The 19,321-nt window shown below is 42.3% G+C and overlaps 1 protein-coding gene across 4 annotated transcripts in view; it reads right to left on the bottom strand.

Annotated features, from left to right (window-relative positions):
- traf3ip1 (TNF receptor-associated factor 3 interacting protein 1) overlaps positions 1–19,321 on the bottom strand; it is a 52,872-nt gene that overhangs the window by 4,984 nt on the left and 28,567 nt on the right. For 2 of the 4 annotated variants that reach the window (XM_021579250.2, XM_021579252.2), the window contains 4 exons: positions 17,873–17,909; positions 17,639–17,715; positions 3,176–3,399; positions 2,809–3,020 (listed from right to left, as the gene is read on the bottom strand). In XM_021579250.2, the coding sequence (XP_021434925.1) occupies positions 2,855–3,020; positions 3,176–3,399; positions 17,639–17,715; positions 17,873–17,909 (504 nt within the window). In that variant the 3' untranslated portion in view covers positions 2,809–2,854. Of the gene's footprint in view, positions 1–2,808; positions 3,021–3,175; positions 3,400–17,638; positions 17,716–17,872; positions 17,910–19,321 lie in introns of those variants that run through there. The other 2 variants (XM_036958946.1, XM_021579251.2) reach the window with 2 other exon arrangements.

Genomic DNA, 19,321 nt, shown 5'->3' with positions numbered 1-19,321 from the left:
TTCTGTATACCACCCCTACCTTGTCACAACACAACTGATTGGCTCAAAAGCATCAAGGAAAGAAATTCCACAAAGTAACTTTTAAACAAGGCACACCTGTTAATTTAAATGCATCCCAGGTGACTACGTCATGAAGTTGGGTGAGAGAATGCCAAAAGTGTGCAAAGCTATCATCACGGCAAACACTTTTCTGGTTACTACATGATTCCATATGTGCTATTTCATATTTTTGATGTCTTCACTACTATTCTACAACGTAGAATATAGTACAAATAAAAACCCTTGAATGAGTAGGTGTCCAAAGTTGACTGGTACTGTATATACAGATTCAAGTCAATCCTTATTCTATGCATACAGTATGTAATGTCGAAAAATGAGAAACTAATAAAAGCATGTAAAGGTATGTCAATCACCATAAAGTGGATGGAGCACTAACAAATTAACACAAGTGTGTCTCTCTCCCTAGGGGGTTGAATACAAACCCTCTCCATAACCAGTCAGTTAGTGTGTGTGTGTGTGTGTGTGTGTGTGTACGTTCCACAAAGGCACCATGAAAAGAGAGGGGGGGATAAAAGCGGGGCGATTTTACTCATCATGACATGACAACCAACGTTCCCTCCATTGTTTGGGGGCACTGAGCAAATTTTTGTGAGCGGAAACTTGAACATTGTGAGAATTTTGTGCAACTTCTGGTGCACGTTTACAATGAACTCTGAGGCTGTACCCTTACAGTTTGACAGTAGCCAATGGCTATTGTGGAATTGGAAAATAATGTAGGCCTACCAGCAAAACCAATGGAGCAAATCCCATAACATTTTCACATGGAAATAGCTTTTGATTTCAATGATATTGCCTACAGTAGTGGTGTTCAATGCAGGCCTAAATTGCATGAGACTTAAATTTAAAAAAAAAAATAAACATTATAAAAGGCTTGATATTAATTTATAATTTTTTACTTGGTCTCTAACGCCATGGGCCAAATAGATGATTGTAAATGGCATTGTGTTGCATGATGCAAGAAACACTTTATAAAATACAACTAATTATTATTACCATACAGAGAATTAGACAATGTAGGCTACCGCTCTGCATATTGGCTTATTTGCATATTCAAGCACGTCTCAAAATATAATACCGCCGCTTTAATTAAGACGTAAGCTTTTTACCTGACTGGCTTTTCAAAGACAGCTTGAAATGTATCCTACATGTTTTGTTGCTCTTGTAGGAAGCAGTAACAACCCATGGCTGACCTATACTTATCTATAACTGGGCTAACAACTCGCTAACTAGCAAAGAATATCAACAAATGTGCACACGCTCTGCGCTCTGATCTGAACTGAAAAGGCATTAACCAGTTGCATCTCTAGGGGCGCTATTTCATTTTTGGATAAAAAACGTTCCTGTTTTAAGCGCGATATTTTGTCACGAAAAGATGCTCAACTATGCATATTCTTGACAGGTTTGGAAAGAAAACACTCTGAAGTTTCAGAATCTGCAAAGATTTTGTCTGTAAGTGCCCCAGAACTCATTCTACAGGCGAAACCAAGATGATACGTCAAACAGGAAATGAGCAGAATTTCTGAAGCTCTGTTTTCTAATGTCTCCTTATATGGCTGTGAATGCGACAGGAATAAGCTTAGACCTTCTGCCGTTTCCCCAAGATGTCGGCAGCATTGTGACGTATTTGTAGGCATATCATTGGAAGATTGACCATAAGAGACTACATTTTCCAAGTGTCCGCCTGGTGTCCTGCGTCGAAACTGGTGCGCAAAGCCATGTGCAAGTATTTTTCCATTTGATTGAGAGGAGAAACCATGCTTCCACGAACGATATATCATCGAAGAGATATGTGAAAAACACCTTGAGGATTGATTCTAAACAACGTTTGCCATGTTTTCAGTCGATATTATGGAGTTAATTTGGAAAAAAGTTTGCGTTTTGAGGACTGAATTTTCGTTTTTTTTTGGTAGCCAAATGTGATGTACAAAACGGAGCTATTTCTAATACACAAAGAATCTTTTTGGAAAAACTGAGCATCTGCTATCTAACTGAGAGTCTCCTCATTGAAAACATCAGAAGTTCTTCAAAGGTAAATGATTTTATTTGAAGGCTTTTATGTTTTTGTTGAAATGTTGCGTGCTGGATGCTAACGCTAATGCTAACGCTAAATGCTACGCTAGCTAGCTACTTTTACACAAATTATTGTTTTCCTATGGTTGAGAAGCATATTTTGAAAATCTGAGATGACAGTGTTGTTTACAAAAGGCTAAGCTTGAGAGATGGCATATTTATTTCATTTCATTTGCGATTTTCATGAATAGTTAACGTTGCGTTATGGTAATGAGCTTGAGTCTGTATTCACGATCCCGGATCCGGGATGGGGAGATCAGAAAGGTTAACTCATGGGTGATTGAAAGACCGCTAGTGGGCTACCCCTGCCGATAGAATTCTACTCCGTTGCGCTCTGGCTCTGCCTACAGCAAAATCACAGACTCAATCTTGCAAAGTTAGATTTGTTTTGGTTTGTTGCATTGAAAAGGGGCTGATTTAATGTTGATTTGATCACAGAAAAACATTGATCTATATAGTGCAAACTAATGGGGTGAACTCAGTGAAGTTCAATCTCTTGCGTCTCTGCGCAGCATGGCATTTCTTCTGCACTGCAGTCCTGGAGGAAGTGCGGGCCCACACACACGCGTAAGTTTAGAGGGAACATTGATGACAAGGAATGAAAGTGCAGTTGAGGCCTCCTCTATCATTTCGGATGTTACCAGACTAAGTAAGAACCCAGGCTCAGCCAAACACGTATTTTTTTTAAGGGAGCGAACCCCTTTATTTGGACCTTGGCTCCTCCTCATGTTCGCGAGGAGAAGTTGATGCTGGTCACCATCTTCTGGATCTTATCCTCGTTCTTCAGGACGTTGGACTTGACAGCGCAGATCTTGTCCTGCTGCTCCTTGATTAGCTGCTCCAGCTCGGCTAGCTCGGCCTTCAGAGGCTCCACGGCGTTGTCCGTCACTCTGGAAATGACACACACCACAAAATGTAATGTCAGTCCTGAGTGTGTGTATGAATGGGTTGTGGGTTTTCTACATCTGTTGCTGCAGCAGGGCCTATGTGTTTTCTTTGTTCTCCCTCCAGGCTTTAGTGTGTAAAGTGTGTGTTGCCCTCTAACCTCTGTTCCTGCAGCAGGGCCTGCGCATGCTCCTTGTTCTCCCTCCTCCAGGTGTGCAGCTCGTTCTGCATGGCGTCCATGTCCTCCTGGATATAGTCCATGATCTTGCCCAGGGGAAGGGCGCTGCGGCACACCGTCTGGATGGACGAACGCAGCCGTTCGATCTCCCTGGACACCAGCTCCCTCTCCTTCTTCCTGGCCGCCTCCGACACCAGGCTTTGTGTCTGGAGAGAGGGATGAAGGGAAGGATGGATGGATAGATAGGTGAGATGGATGGAGAGGAGGAGGGATGGATTGAGTGATGGAGGAGAGAAGCCAAGAGAGATTTTTACTACAACATAGAGTACGGTTACATGCACACAATAAATGTGATTATTGTGGATAATTTAATAGAATAGTTTGATTCAGAAGTTTACATGCTTTGGAAGAATAACAATTTCCCCAATAATCCTGTTTACATGGACACATCTGAAATAAGGCTACCTCATAGCACTCTGATAAATGCAGAAAATCGTCCCATGTTTCATAAACCAAAATAAAATATCACATTTGTTTAGATGCCTGTTAGTGAGCATTTCTCCTTTACCAAGATAATCAATCCACCTGACAGGTGTGGCACGTCAAGAAGCTGACCTTTTGAGGATCTCAGGACCCATGCCAAATCTTTTTAGTTTCCTGAAGGGGAATAGGCTTTGTCGTGCCCTCTCACAACTGCCTTGGTGTGTTTGGACCATTCTAGTTTGTTGTTGATGTGGACACCAAGGAACTTGAAGCTCTCAACCTGCTCCACTACAGCCTCGTCGATGAGAATGGGGGCGTGCTCGGTGCTCCTTTTTCTGTAGTCCACAATCATCTCCTTAGTCTTGGTTACGTTGAGGGATAGGTTGTTATTCTGGCACCACCTGGCCAGGTCTCTGACCTCCTCCCTATAGGCTGTTTCGTCGTTGATCAGGCCTACCACTGTTGTAGCTGTACTCCCAGTCATGTGAAATCCATAGATTAGGTCCTAATGAATGTATTTCGATTGACTGATTTCCTCAGATGAACTGTAACTCAGTCAAATCTTTGAAATTGTTGCATGTTGCATTTATATTTTTGTTCAGTAGATTTCTAAGACGCATACATTCAGCTGTTCCGAACTCACTTCACTCGCGCTAAAGAGAGAGGCTTGCGCTACCGGGGCTGGAACGCCGATTCATGTGTTTACATTTCCTAAAAATGTGAAAGAATGCACAGAAAACCAGGTGTTTTAATTTGACCTCATGCGAATTAGGATAAACAGAGTAAGGTGTTTACATGACAATTGCATAAATCCAGCTACGACCACAAATGAGTTAAATATAAAAGTATTCCTGTAATTGGGATAATCTGGATTTAGGCTAGGGATAGGTCAGTTTCAATTATATGTGAATGGAGACATCTTCGATAAGCAGGAATTGTTGAATAATTCTGGAAAATTTACATCTGTGAGAGAGGGGAAGGATGGCTGGAGGGATGGAGAGAACCAAAGATTGATGGTGATGATCTTGGACTTTGAAGTACGTAGGGTGGCCGTGGAATGAGAGAAAACCCTGCTACTGCTTGATGTTTCCCAGTGTTTCTGAGACCAAGTTAAGCAAGTCTTTATTGTCCCAGGAAGGGCAATTCATAGGGATAACATTATGGTCTGCGAAGCAACTCTTCATATGTTTTGGATGTCCATAATGAATTCTCTACCTCTCTGCCGCACACCTGCACGCATACACACACTCCTCTCTACCAGAGAGGCTACTTCAACCGAATCACATAAACCTTAAGGTATTCTACACTGGCCAGCAAAAAGTATCAAATGAACGGAGCCAGACGCAGGGCTGCATTTAGTGGTTTAGGATTTCAAGGCAAAAAAATGCTAGGCAGGAATTATACAAACCTAGGCTGTGTATATAAGGATCAAACGCGTGGCTGAATTGTGCTGGCTAATGTGGGGGGACTAGCTGAAGGCCTTCTCTGTATAGCATGTGGTTGGGGGGTCCTGCTCTGCTATGCCCCAGCCACCCCACAGCCCTCAGCTTCAAGTTGGGAGGGGAGGAGAATGAAGGGGCTCCCCTTGGCACAGTGAAGGCCAGGGATGTTTACTCAGCTGGGTCTGCAGGTCGATGTGTGTGTGGGACTGCAGAGGCGCGCGCACACACACACACACTAGACGGCACCCACCCGCACTCCTGTGGACTTAAACCCTTGTTTATTTTAGTAACAGGCTGTGGCAGTGAAGTTATTTTACTACAGTATTCAGTAACAACTACTGCACTTATCGCCCTTTCAAGTTTAACTCTTGGGCCAATTTGTGTCATTCTGGCCTCCAGATGGAAACACCTGCTTTTACGGGGCCATAGAAATCCTACTCCCGCTACATGACAGTGTAAACTCCCCAACAACTTCCCCATCAAAACAGACCAACTGTCATGTAGACTGGGTGTTAGGCCGGGTAGGTTAGCAAAACTTAAATGTTGAGCGCTATTACACGCTAACTCAATAATTACAGCTTAAAAACACACTAAACTACATAGAACTTAACTATACAAAAAAACACTTCAAAACTTCAACTCTGCTGCCTTTGCTCTAGGAAACCAGCAAAAATGCCTGACAAGCCGCCTAGTCTCCCCCTCCCTCTGTGGTTTGCAAAGTGTGCAAGGATTGAAATGTCTAATGGTCGTCCGCAATGTGGGTGGCTTTCCCCTCGGCCCCGTGAACACGGCGGCTACACAAACACGCCACGGCTCATTCGGCCCGCCGGCTGTGGTGCAGCACCGCGGAAGCCCAGCCGGGCTACGCTCTGTTTACTGTCCTCTTGCACAGCCTGACCCCCTCGGAAATTCAGGAAAACAGAACAAAAAGAAAAACTAGTCCCTGGTCTGCGTGGTGCACTCTGTCCAGGCGAGCATAAATCAGCCCTTTATAGGGGCCTCTAGTTGGGCTCAGCGCGCTCCTTTTTCTATTTTTCACCCCGACCCAAGAACAATATTTATTTTGGGGGGAGGGGGGCAGGTTTTCCCATTAGCTCATCCAGCCCTGTTGGCCGTGGAGATCCGAGCCGGCGATCCTTCCTGGGAACAGGTGGCTCCCAGCAGCGACCTTGGACCGCTGCGCATCAATTCCCTTTCTATTGTTTCTTTCCTAGGAGCCCCTAGTCAATCCATACAGGTAAGGGGTTGTCAGGGATATGTCATGCATTGCAATCTTGCTTTTCCTTGCACAAGAAAGTGCAAGGAAAAGTAACTACTCAGTCCCCTCTGGTTTCATGTTGTAAACAATGTGTTGCTGAGTATATCAATCCAAACCTGAAACTTTGCAAGTGCCAGAATGTTTTACTGTTATGTCTTGTGGAAACTGGGTTTGATGGGCCTCTAGTCTCATGCCGGGGCTTCAGATCAAAACTTCTCACAGACCTGCTGGCCTGGCTGCAGTGCAGGCTGCTAAGCTACAATGTGGAATTCATCCAAACCCTCTCATGCCTAATTTGGTTAATGAGAAAATGCATGCAAAGCACATGATTTATGAAGTGGTAATAAGGAGCTGGTGAGAGGGGGTGGGAGAATAACAGTCTTCAAAGTAAAGCTTTTGACAAGAAGAATGGGTTGCATGCGTGAAACCTGTTAGAGACCAACCTCTTGGGCGTCATTAATTAAAGAAACATTAATTTAGCCACTGCTGGACCGTTTCAGAGCGGCGTATCAGCTTTCATAATGATGTAATAAGCCACTTCATCAACCTCAATTATCAGGCGACAAATGTATAAACCGCACACAACAACAGTGTAACAACGAGTGGCATGACATACTTAGGTTATATGACAAATTAACATTTCCAGTGACAGTGGTCAGGTAAACGTGTGTTTCCTCAGATTTCTACCATGGTCTCAGTAGTCTCAACAGGATTTCCTTGTCTTGTCTTATTTCCTTCATCCCCACTTTTATATATAAAAAAAGAACCGTCCACATTTGACACACCTACTCATGCAAGGGTTTTTCAAGATCTTTAAAAAGTTTCTTCAAGTGCAGTCACAACAACCATCAAGCGCTATGATGAAACTGGCTCTCATGAGGACCGCCACAGGAAAGGAAGACCCAGAGTTACCTCTGCTGCAGAGGATAAGTTCATTAGAGTTATGAGCCTCAGATATTACAGCCCAAATAAATGCTTCAGAGTTCAAGTACCAGACACACATCAACATCAACTGTTCAGAGAAGACTGAATTAATCAAGCCTTCATGGTCAAATTACTGCAAAGAAACCACTACTAAAAGGACACCAATAATAAGAAGAGACTTGCTTTGGCCAAGAAACACGAGCAATGGACATTAAACTGGTGGAAACCTATCCTGTGATCTGATGAGTCCAAATTTGATATTTTTGGTTCCAACCACTGTGTCTTCGTGAGACACAGTGTAGGTGAACGGATGATCTCCGCATGTGTAGTACCCACTGTGAAGCATGGCGGAGGTGGTGTGATGGTGCTTTGCTGGTGACATGGTCTGCGATTCATTTAGAATTCAAGATTAACTTAACCAGCATGGCTACCACAGCATTCTGCAGCAATACGCTATCTCATCTGGTTTGCACTCAGAGTGACTATCATTTGTTTTTAACAGGACAATGACCCAACACACCTCCAGGCTGTGTAAGGACTATTTGACCAAGAAGGAGAGTGATGGAGTGCTGCATCAGATGACCTTGCCTCCTTAACCAGTTAGAGCTCTAGGGGCGCTATTTCATTTTTGGATAAAAAACGTTCCCGTTTTAAGCGCGATATTTTGTCACGAAAAGATGCTCGACTATGCATATTCTTGACAGTTTTGGAAAGAAAACACTCTGAAGCTCTGTTTTCCATTCTCTCCTTATATGGCTGTGATTGCGCAACGAATGAGCCTACACTTTCTGTCGTTCGCCCAAGGTCTTAGCAGCATTGTGACGTATTTGTAGGCATATCATTGGAAGATTGACCATAAGAGACTACATTTTCCAAGTGTCCGCCTGGTGTCCTGCGTCGAATTCGGTGCGCAATTGCCAGCTGCTTCCACTTTACCATTTGATTCAGGGGAGAAAGCATGTGTCCAAGAACGATGTATCAATGAAGAGATATGTGAAAAACACCTTGATGATTGATTCTAAACAACGTTTGCCATGTTTTCAGTCGATATTATGGAGTTAATTTGGAAAAAAGTTTGCGTTTTGAGGACTGAATTTATGGATTTTTTTTGGTAGCCAAATGTGATGTATAAAACGGAGCTATTTCTAATACACAAGGAATCTTTTTGGAAAAACTGAGCATCTGCTATCTAACTGAGAGTATCCTCATTGAAAACATCAGAAGTTCTTCAAAGGTAAATGATTTTATTTGAAGGCTTTTATGTTTTTGTTAATGTTGCGTGCTGGATGCTAACGCTAATGCTAACGCTAAATGCTAACGCGAAATGCTAACTCTAGCTAGCTACTTTTACACAAATTATTGTTTTCCTATGGTTGAGAAGCATATTTTGAAAATCTGAGATGACAGTGTTGTTTACAAAAGGCTAAGCTTGAGAGATGGCATATTTATTTCATTTCATTTGCGATTTTCATAAATAGTTAACGTTGTGTTATGCTAATGAGCTTGCTGATAGATTTACACAATCCTGGATACAGGGGTTTTTTCATAGCTAAACGTGACGCAGAAAACGGAGCGATTTGTCCTAAACAAATAATCTTTCAGGAAAAACTGAACATTTGCTATCTGAGAGTCTCCTCATTGAAAACATCTGAAGTTCTTCAAAGGTAAATGATTTTTTTGAATGCTTTTCTGTTTTTTTGTGTAAATGTTGCCAGCTGAATGCTAATGCTAAATGCTACGTTAGCCATCAATACTGTTACACAAATGCTTGTTTTGCAATGGTTGAGAAGCATATTTTGAAAATCTGAGATGACAGTGTTGTTAACAAAAGGCTAAGCTTGAGAGCTAGCATATTTATTTCATTTCATTTGCGATTTTCATGAATAGTTAACGTTGCGTTATGGTAATGAGCTTGAGTCTGTATTCACGAACCCGGATCCGGGATGGGGAGATCAGAAAGGTTAATCACCTGACCTCAACCCAATTGAGATGGTTTGGGAGGAGTTGGACCGCAGAGTGAAGGAAAGCATCCAACAAGTGCTCAGCATATGTGGGAACTCCAAGACTGTTGGAAAAACATTCCATGTGAATCTGGTTGAGAGAATGCCAAGAGTGTGCAAAGCTGTCATCAGGGCAAAGGATGGCTACTTTGAAGAATCTAACATATATTTTAATTTAACATTGTTTTGGTTACTACAGGATTCCATATGTTATTTCATAGTTTTGATGTTTTAACTATTATATTATACAATGTAGAAAATTGTAAAAATAAAGAAAAACCCTTGAATGAGTAGGTGTCCAAACTTTTGACTGGTACTGTATATTTAAAAAAAATGATATTATACAATAGGCTACATGTCGGTACCAACTTTCCTTGAGAAAATTGAGCTCAGGTACCTAAAACAAAAGCACAACACCACTGTATGAGACCCAACCACCCAACCAAATGTGTCCCCAGAGAGGGTGGGGGCCAAAAAGCTAGGTATTATACCATGACGATAAGTTCAGTGTTGTTCAGGGGTTTCCTATTTTTCGGGTAAAAAAGACATCGTCCAAATGTCCAGCAAGATCATAAAAATAGCTAGGAGTCAGTGAGGTGATGAGTGAGGTTAAGGGCAAGGGGGGTTACAGGATGCTAGGGTCAGTGTGTAGCCCCCTAAGGGGCCACAACTGAGCTCCCTGCCCTGGACCCAGGAGTACAAAGGGGAACCTCACCTCCCCCTAGAAAAGACTGCGGACAGAGAAAAGGGCTTGATTAAACTATGGAGGCCATGTCACAAAGGTTGAAGCTGATAAGTTAAGGTTATGTGGCTGGAATGGTTTGACGTGATCAAAGCGACTTGAGAAAAATAACACCTGCAACGACATGGTCTGCATTGGAGTCCAATCTCCGAGGTTCAGAAAGGTATTTCTCAGAAACCTTTTCCCATTCCACAGGAATCTCAAAATGCTGCACTTACAAGGGCAATATGGCTAATGGAATTCAGCCGGGTCGTTTCCTTACGTTTCCACAAAAAAAAAAAGGTGAATGTTTACGAAGACACAGGCCTGGTGGGGAGAGGTCTATTTATTTTCCTGACGATTCTGTAGAGTATTCTGGCATTTCTCCTCCGTGACTCTCACTCAACAGCCATCCATTTGTGTGCCACGTTTATTTATACATTGCAAACCTTCATCAAGGCTAATTTGATGGGGTAAGAAAAGGGAGAGGGTACAAAAACAATCTTATGAAAACGCAGCTGCTACGAGGGCCCGAGTCTGTCTAAATAAAAAGACGGCCTCCGAGAAGTATCCTACAATAATATACAAGTGTTCTGCAAGGTCACGGGGAAGGTCGTCCCCATAAATATACAGCAAATTCTTCTATGGTGCACTTTGTGTGGCGGGATATGGCAAAACACAAGCGCCTTAACTGCTCCAAAAGCCCTTTGATTTACAGCAGTTCAGCCATGTTCTGAAAAAGCATTGGCAAGAACAATAACAAAACTGATTCACGAAGAAGGGGGAAAAAAACATGTCTAGAGAAGTTATGAAGTTCCTATTTCCCTAAAAGTTAGGGTAATAACATCATACCTGATCAGGGTGTTTGATAAACGTCAGCGTTTAAGAATGAATCCACAGCCCACTGTAATTTCAGACCTGTCACACCAGGGGACGGGGGAAGCTCAATATTTACATTTTTTAACCCTCCATTTTCTGCCGTGATTACAAGAGAGCAACGTCTCTATTACACTGACCCTCAACCCTATCATGTCAGGAAGGAAACCATTATAGTCCTTTATACAGCTAACAAGGCAAGCAATGTCGATGGGGGGGGGGGGGGTTAGGTAGCGCAAAGTTTGGCCCGTACGAGTAGACATACCTTTCATTCGGACTGCAGTGCGCTCCAGCAACACACAGCCCCCCCCATTAGATGCCTTATAACAATGAACCTGGAATCCCAAAAACCGATGAGGCTGCAATTAGGATAACCCTGGGGGGGGGGGGGGGGGGGGGGGGTTATGCAGTCTGAATAGAATGCATGTCTACTCGTACGATCCACGCTATGCGCTACCTAACCCCCCACCTCGAAAAAGGGAAATTCAGTCGGATTATTTAAAAATAAAAACTACAAGGGGGCCGCAGTGCAATCTGAAGTATTGGGGTGGGTGTAGGGTAGGGGAGTCGTCCATCCGAAGACCAGCTGGGAATGGGGGGCTCCATCTGCTCTGTCTGCTGTTGAGTCTCTACGAGCTAAACCCGTGACGGAGCTGGAACGCCGGACAGAGCCTGGCGCACGCTATGGAGATGAGAGCGCTGGTTTTTCCCGTTTCCCGCTCACCAGCAGCTGGCCTGGGACAGACGACCTCGCCGGAGAAGAGGGATGGGTGAGGCCTGGGGTTGGGAAAAGGGGGGTAGACAGGGCCTTTCTGCATGAGTGAAGGGCGAAAACACAGCATCCATCAGAGTCGGGTGGTCAGCTGGGCAGCTGGGCAGAGAGCGGAGGAAGCAGCTCGCTTGGGCAGAAAGGACCACCCAAAACAGGCCGAGTCGTACAACCCACGTCGCTGGAGCATGGACAAGAGGCCTTCACACCGATTCACTATACAAATAGTGACTGTGAGAGCTCTCTTTGGCCAATAAACACGCTCGGGGGAACAGATGAGGGGTAGCAATACGTTACGTCAGACTGGAAGTCATGTTCGAAGTAATGAAAAGCCTATCCATTATGAAATGTGGAGGCAACAGTTTATGGTTGAAGCACAGGGAGAGGTAGGGCAGGAGGACAAGGTAGTGGGATGCAGTGTGCCCCCAAAAGGAGGATTTATTTCCAGGGAAGACTCTTAAATTACCCCACAATGGGCATGCAATGTAGTTAAAGGAGTGGTTTACTACTTCTGAAGGAAATCTAAAAATGATGTAAATGGCATGTCACATAGAAGGAGGCAGACACTTTGTGATTTCACTTGTTTTTGAGAAACCTATCCCAGCCGCAAAAGACTTCCTCGCTGTTTTTTATTTATTTTACCTTTATTTTACTAGGCAAGTCAGTTAAGAACAAATTCTGTGCTGTGCACTGTGGGGGCGACCAAAAGACATGAACAAAAGCTCCAAAAACACCCAAATATGTCAGCTTAGAAACGGACAGCCTCTCAGTGTAGCGATGTAGGTCGTTAGATGTTGTACACATGAAATTGTGTCATTCCGAACTTAAATTTTATGCAACTCGAGCAACTTTCCCCTCTAACAGCTGTGCTGCGTCTCTGTGTAGCCTGTGCAGCACAGCTGGTAGAAGAAACCTCGAGAGTCGCACAAAAATGGAACATAACGTTGCGGATTAAGTTTGGAATGACACAATTTCACGTGTACAACATCTAAAGACCTACATCACTGTACTGAGAAGGTGTTTGTTTCTAAAAGGGCTTATGGTGGGATCTGAAATGATTAACACCCTTGAAAAAGCAGAAATGACTGTATTCAATCATTCAAATACTGAGCTACACTGAATGTACAAAACAATAGGAACACCTGCTCTTTCCATGACCAGGTCATGGACATGACATGTGAAAGCTATGATCCCGTATTTATGTCACCGGTTACATCCACTTCAAAATCAGTGTTCACCAACCTTTTCTGAGTCAAGATCATTTTCTGAGTCAAATTGCAAGTCGAGATCTACCACTCAAGATGTTTTTTTTTAACATTACTTAAAAAAACATAAGCCTATGCAACATTAACCAATTAAAAACAGTTCTGTAGCAATTAAGTATGTGCAGTAGACTATAAGCCCAATACAGCATGACTGGCTATTCCCTGCCAATGTTGTTCTCAGACCATTTTGAAATAATAATTTTAAAAAGTGTGTTACTGTATTTGATCACACTGGTAATAGATACTTTGTTGATTACTTGTGAGGCACAGTTGACTGAGCATATTTAGCTTTTTACTGGACTGATGTTCTGCATCTGATGGCCAGTCTGAGGGGAGGGAGGGAGCAGCGGCAAGGCTGCCTCTCCCTCAACTCACCGTCCCGCCGCTCTCTCTCCGAGAGAAGAGGACACAGTCTTTCAGCTGATGGCGAAACTTGCACTGCATCATTTCTGCCTCACAGTTACTCCTATGACCAGAGAAAGTGAAATATTCCGTGATATTAAAAAAGGCCCCCTGTCCCTAATAATAACAGTGTAAGCTTATTGGAGCACTTTGCTATAGTCATTCATTGCAGCTGCAGTGCTGGTTGTAGCTTGAGTGGAAGTAAGGAGAAGGCCCATTATATGGCTTATACAAGTGTTGACAGTGCTGAATAACAACGTAAAGAGGAACTTACTCATAAAAACAGAAGCTCTTTGCTGTAAATGTTGAGTCTCTCTCTAGTCATGGTTTTAAAAGTTTTGAAAATCTCACAGTAGCAACTTTGCTGTGCGTTCAGTGTTTTTTAAATATTTTTTACACTCTTTGGCTCGAGGAAACACTGATCTGAGCTATCTGATTGGCTAGCGCTAGGTCAATAGGTGCACTTGATTTGCTCTCCGGGCCTGCCGGGTAGGCAGAGTGCTACCTTCAGACTCATGAAATGGTTTAAAAATGGGAACACTTTGCCTTCCCAGCACTAGGGCTTGTTGTTTTTGCAGAAATGTTTGGTGATCAACTAGGATTCCCTTGGAGATCGACCAGTTGGTGAACACTGGTATAGATGAAGGGAAGGAGACAGGTTAAAGATGGACTTTTAAGCTTTAAGACAATTGAGACATGGATTGTGTATGTGTACCATTCAGATGGTGAATGGGCAAGACAAAATATGTAAGTGCCTTTGAACCGGGTATGGTAGTAGGTGCCAGACGCAGTGGTTTGAGTGTGTCAAGAACTGTAACGCTGCTGGGTTTTTCACGCTCAACAGTTTCCCGTGTGTATTACGAATGGTTCACCACCCAAAGGACATCCAGACAAAACTGTGGGAAGCATTGAAGTGAACATGGGCCAGCATCCCTGGAATGCTTTTGACAGCTTGTAGTCTATGCCCCGACGAATTGAGGTTGTTGTGAGGGCAAACATGTGTGCAACTCAATATTAGGAAGGTGTGCCTAATGTTTAGTACACTCAATGTATATTGTATGCTCCGTTTAAAAAATATATATTTTATACTAATACAATTGCTCAGAGAATGAAATTTAACAAGTAATATATTTATTTCTCAAATTATTTGACACCCCTTTTTACAATGCCTTTCACCTTCCGAGTATAACACAGACTTTTTCTAAAAGGAGAACACATTGGGAAGGATCTTAGACCAATCCCCCTTTCAGAATCCTTCCAGATATTGAAATCCTTCATCTGCCCTCATGGACTGGCCTCGTCAACTTAAACCACAGGATTTCAATGGTTTTCAGGTCAGGAGACAGAGATGGGCATTGCAGAAGGTTGATGTTGTGGCCAATTAAGCATGTCTTTGGGAATTTTTAGGTGTGTTTGGGGTTGTCTTGCTGGGAGATCAACTAGCGGCCAAGTTTCAGCCTCCTGGCAGAGGCAACAAGGTTTTTGGCTAAAATATCCTGGTACTGGGTAAAGTTCATGATGTCGTTGACCTTAACAAGGGCCCTAGGAACAGTGGAAGCAAAAATAGCTCCATAACAAAGATCCACCACCATACCCCAAGTATGGGGTTCTTTTCTGCTCATGCATTCTCATTTCAACACCAAACCTACCATAGGTGTGCGTGACCAAAGAGCTTGATTTTCTATGAGCAATCGTATTAGTATAAAATAACAATTTCTCAAATAAATTTAGCATTCAATATAGCTCAGTATTTTTAAAATACTTTTTGTTCATCTTTACCAAGGGTGTCAATTTCAGACCCACTTTATTTGGGTGTTTTTGGAGCTTTTGTTCATGTCTTTTGGTTGCCTCCACAGTGCACAGCGAGCAATGACGAAGCCTATCACAGCTGGGGTAAGTTTCTCAAAAACAAAAGTAGTATCTGCACCCTTCTATAACATGCCATTTACATCAAAAATAGAGATGGTCTTCAGAAATAGCAAACCACTCCTTTAACTTAAGTTCAAATCAGTAAGGCTGGCCTGAATGCTTATCCTCGGGCTACAAAATAACTCACATTGCACCCTTTATCACAGATGGAATGTGTGTCTGTGATGTGTACAAATCTTCTCATCAACAGCACAGCGTCATGTCACTCCTCCTCCTTTACTGTCAATTAGCCACGTGCAGAATGTCAGTTACCTATTACCCTATTAATCGCCAATGAGCACAGCTGAATAATGCAACTTCACCACGCTTGTTAAATAACCTATGGGTCAGTGGAGTCTCCGCAGAGGAGGAAGGGGAAGACCATCAGTGAATTTCATTTAAAAAAAAAAGTGAAACACTCGAAAAGTTATGCTTTTTAGATAAAACTATACAAAATGTATTCACGTCACCAAATAATGCATTGTTTCGCAATGAAGGTCTACAGTAGCCTCGCCAGCACTCTGTAAAATCAAATGTTATTTGTCACATGCGCCAAATACAACAGGTGTAGAACTTACAGTGAAATGCTTACATTGACTTCAATACAAAACCTAGGAGGCTCCTGGTTCTCACCCCCTTACATAGACATACACAGCAATTATGACAACTTTCGGAGGACGCCCTCCAACCTATCAGAGTTCGTGCAGCATGAACTGATATGTTGTCCACCCAATCAAATGATCAGATAATGAATCTATTACTGAAAGGATTCTAGTAGCCATGTTGACTATGACGTTAGCTAATATGGTGACAACGATGCAGGCTGTTTGTAGCAGTTAAAGGTTATGATATGAAGGTTTGGCTTGGAAAGTTTGTTGTACACTGAAGTCCACAAGCGAAGTGAAAAAGTGAGAGGAGGAAAGCGCGTAGAGGCGAGAAGGAATTATGTGATCATGCTGTTTATATGTGGCTGCTATGAAAGTGAGCTGTGTTTGCGTGTGATCAGGGGTGTATTCATTCTGAGCCGACTCTGTTGAAAAACGTTTCTTAAAAACGGAAGCAAACAGAACCAAAAAGGGATAAACATATCTGAATTTGTCCAATATAAACTCTCATTTGCAACTGTTGGACTAATGATTACACCCTAGATCAGCTAGATGCAGGCAAGAGTGTGCAAGGCAGTATTGAATGGCACGGTCATCCTTGATTATTCAAATTTTTCTCGCGACCTGTTGTAAACTTTAATTCATAGGGTAGGTTGTAGAAAACTGATGATGGGTGTAGGGAAAATTTGAGCATCATGTAGCTAAATTGAGCTGGGTGAATGGAATATGAATGACAGTGATCCAATATGCTGTAATAGAAATAAGGCCATGCTCATAATAGAAAAAAATAAAATAATAACATATATAAAAGTAAATATTAATAATATATAAAAAATAAGAAAAAGAGTCATCTGCCCTCATCTTAAACGGCATCGACCGCCACTGCTATGGGCAATCACATTGCTCTCTATTCACTAATGGACATACATCTTGTGATGTATTTAAATGATGGCTTATTCCTCATTACCCTCACTTGCATCTTACAGCAAACTATCATCGCCGACCATCCACCTCCCCCAGCTTAAGGCTGTCATCAAAACCTCTTTCTCCCAGCTGGTGAGTTTCGATGCTAGCTACCCAGCATAGGGCTGGCTACCTGCCATCCCGGCATCTGGCCATGGGGGCCGTTTATTGGAGACAAGGCCATCTCTCAAACAATTTACTAAACTTTCAAATTTGCATTTTCGTTTCAGTTGTTCATTCAGTTAAGTCGGTGTTCACTTCAAGTAAACAGTTTTACTGCACTGGGCCTTTAAATCGATGCAGCTCATTCAAATCCATTTTCCATGATAAATTATACAATTCGGTCAGTATGGGAAAAATAAATATATAAATATACTTTCAAACTGGTTGTTGTGACATGGCGCTAGATAAGCCTAATTTAGATAGATTTTCGCAACACTTTCTCAGCCAATAACACTTACAAAGCACAAAATGTGAAACGAGTGCATTAAATTAGTACACAAAGGGTTGAGACATCTCGCTGATGCAATCAACCCACTTTATGTTGTTGTTTCTTGAGCTCCACTGAAGTGATCAAGATTTTCAATAGGTTTGTGCAATTACACTTCACTCCATTTGCGATATGCTTTCTTTAGCTAATAGACTGTATGCTTTCGGTTTTGTAACCCCACATCCCTAAGGTACTGAATTTCCAGAAATAACAGTTTGTACGCTGATTGAGAGATACGGAAACATCTAGAACTGAGTCACAGGAGAGGAATGAGAGTTGTCAGTCGTTATGGCGTCATTGCATTGCCCTCTAGTGGAGATCAAGATCACTACATCTTACCTGGTCTTTGGACTTTGGAGATGATGGTGATGTTTCAAAGTCTTTCTTGGTTTCAAGGATTTTTTTCACCAGCCCACCTGTGGATAAACAAGGTGCAGGAGTTTTAAAAGTGTTGGTAATTTACAGTCCCAATTGATATAAACCAAGTTGTAGAAATACGTACTAAAATTCTTAGCACCTACAAGATCAAATTAAGTGATTGTTTGATTGTGATTTTACAAGCAAATTGCTTACCATGCTTCTCATCGCCTTGAAGTCCCACTGAAGGATCCTGTAGAGAACAAAATAGTGGCGTAACAATAAAAAATATTTAGAATGAACAATGCTGATGCCCTCTTCTCTTGATTGCAACTTATAATAGATATCCGTTTTAGGGCCTGAAATATGTTTCTATATGTTTCACTTCCAACATTGAACCATGGGAGCTTGGGCCTGGATGTGCAAAAACTAATAGAGGTATGGCATTCTCAAATCTATTTTTCATAACGTAACGGAAGTTTAGATACACTTAGGTTGGAGTCATTAAAACTCGTATTTCAACCACTCCACAAATTTCTTGTTAACAAACTATAGTTTGGCATGTCGGTTAGGACATCTACTTTGTGCATGACACAAGTCATTTTTCCAACAATTGTTTACAGACAGATTATTTCACTTATAATTCCAGTGGGTCAGACGTTTACATACACTAAGTTGTCTGTGCCTTTAAACAACTTGGATAATTCCAGAAAATGATGTCAAGGCTTTAGAAGCTTTTGATAGGCTAATTGATATCATTTGAGTCAATTGGAGGTGTACCTGTGGATGTATTTCAAGGCCTACCTCCAAACTCAGTGCCTCTTTGCTTGACATCATGGGAAAATCAAAAGAAATCAGCCAAGACCTCAGAAAAAATGTGTATACCTCCACAAGTCTGGTTCATCCTTGGGAGCAATTTGCAAACACCTGAAGCTACCACCTTCATTTGTACAAACAATAGTACGCAAGTATAAACACCATGGGACCATGCAGACTTCATTCCACTCAGGAAAGGAGAGGCGTTCTGTCTCCTAGAGACGAACGTACTTTGGTGCGAAAAGTGCAAATCAATCCCAGAACAACAACAAAGGTATCTATAGCCACATTAAAACGAGTCCTATATCAACATAACCTAAAAGGCCGCTCAGCAAGGAAGAAGCCACTGCTCCAAAACCGCCATAACAAAGCCAGACTACGGTTTGCAACTGCACATGAGGACAAAGATCATACTTTTTGGAGTAATGTCCTCTGGTCTGATGAAACAAAAATAGAACTGTTTGGCCATAATGACCATCGTTATGTTTGGAGAAAAAATGGGGAAGCTTGCAAGCCGAAGAACACCATCCCAACTGTGAAGCACGGGGGTGGAAGCATCATGTTGTGGGGGTGCTTTGCTGCAGGAGGGACTGGTGCACTTCACGAAATAGATGGCATCATGAGTCTGGAAAATTTTGTGGATATATTTAAGCAACATCTCAAGACAGTCAGGAAGTTAAAGCTTGGTCGCAAATGGCCGAAACGTTTGACCCAAGTTAAGCAATTTAAAGGCAATGCTACCAAATACTTATTGAGTGTATGTAAACTTCTGACCCACTGGGAATGTGATGAAAGAAATAAAAGCTGAAATAAATCACTCTCTCTCCTACTTTTCTGACATTTCACATT

Source organism: Oncorhynchus mykiss, chromosome 22 (genome assembly GCF_013265735.2).
Source record: "Oncorhynchus mykiss isolate Arlee chromosome 22, USDA_OmykA_1.1, whole genome shotgun sequence".
In the NCBI taxonomy this organism is placed as follows: domain Eukaryota; kingdom Metazoa; phylum Chordata; class Actinopteri; order Salmoniformes; family Salmonidae; genus Oncorhynchus; species Oncorhynchus mykiss.
The sequence above is the reverse complement of the archived record's forward strand: the minus strand, read 5'-3'. Positions and strand labels throughout refer to the sequence as shown.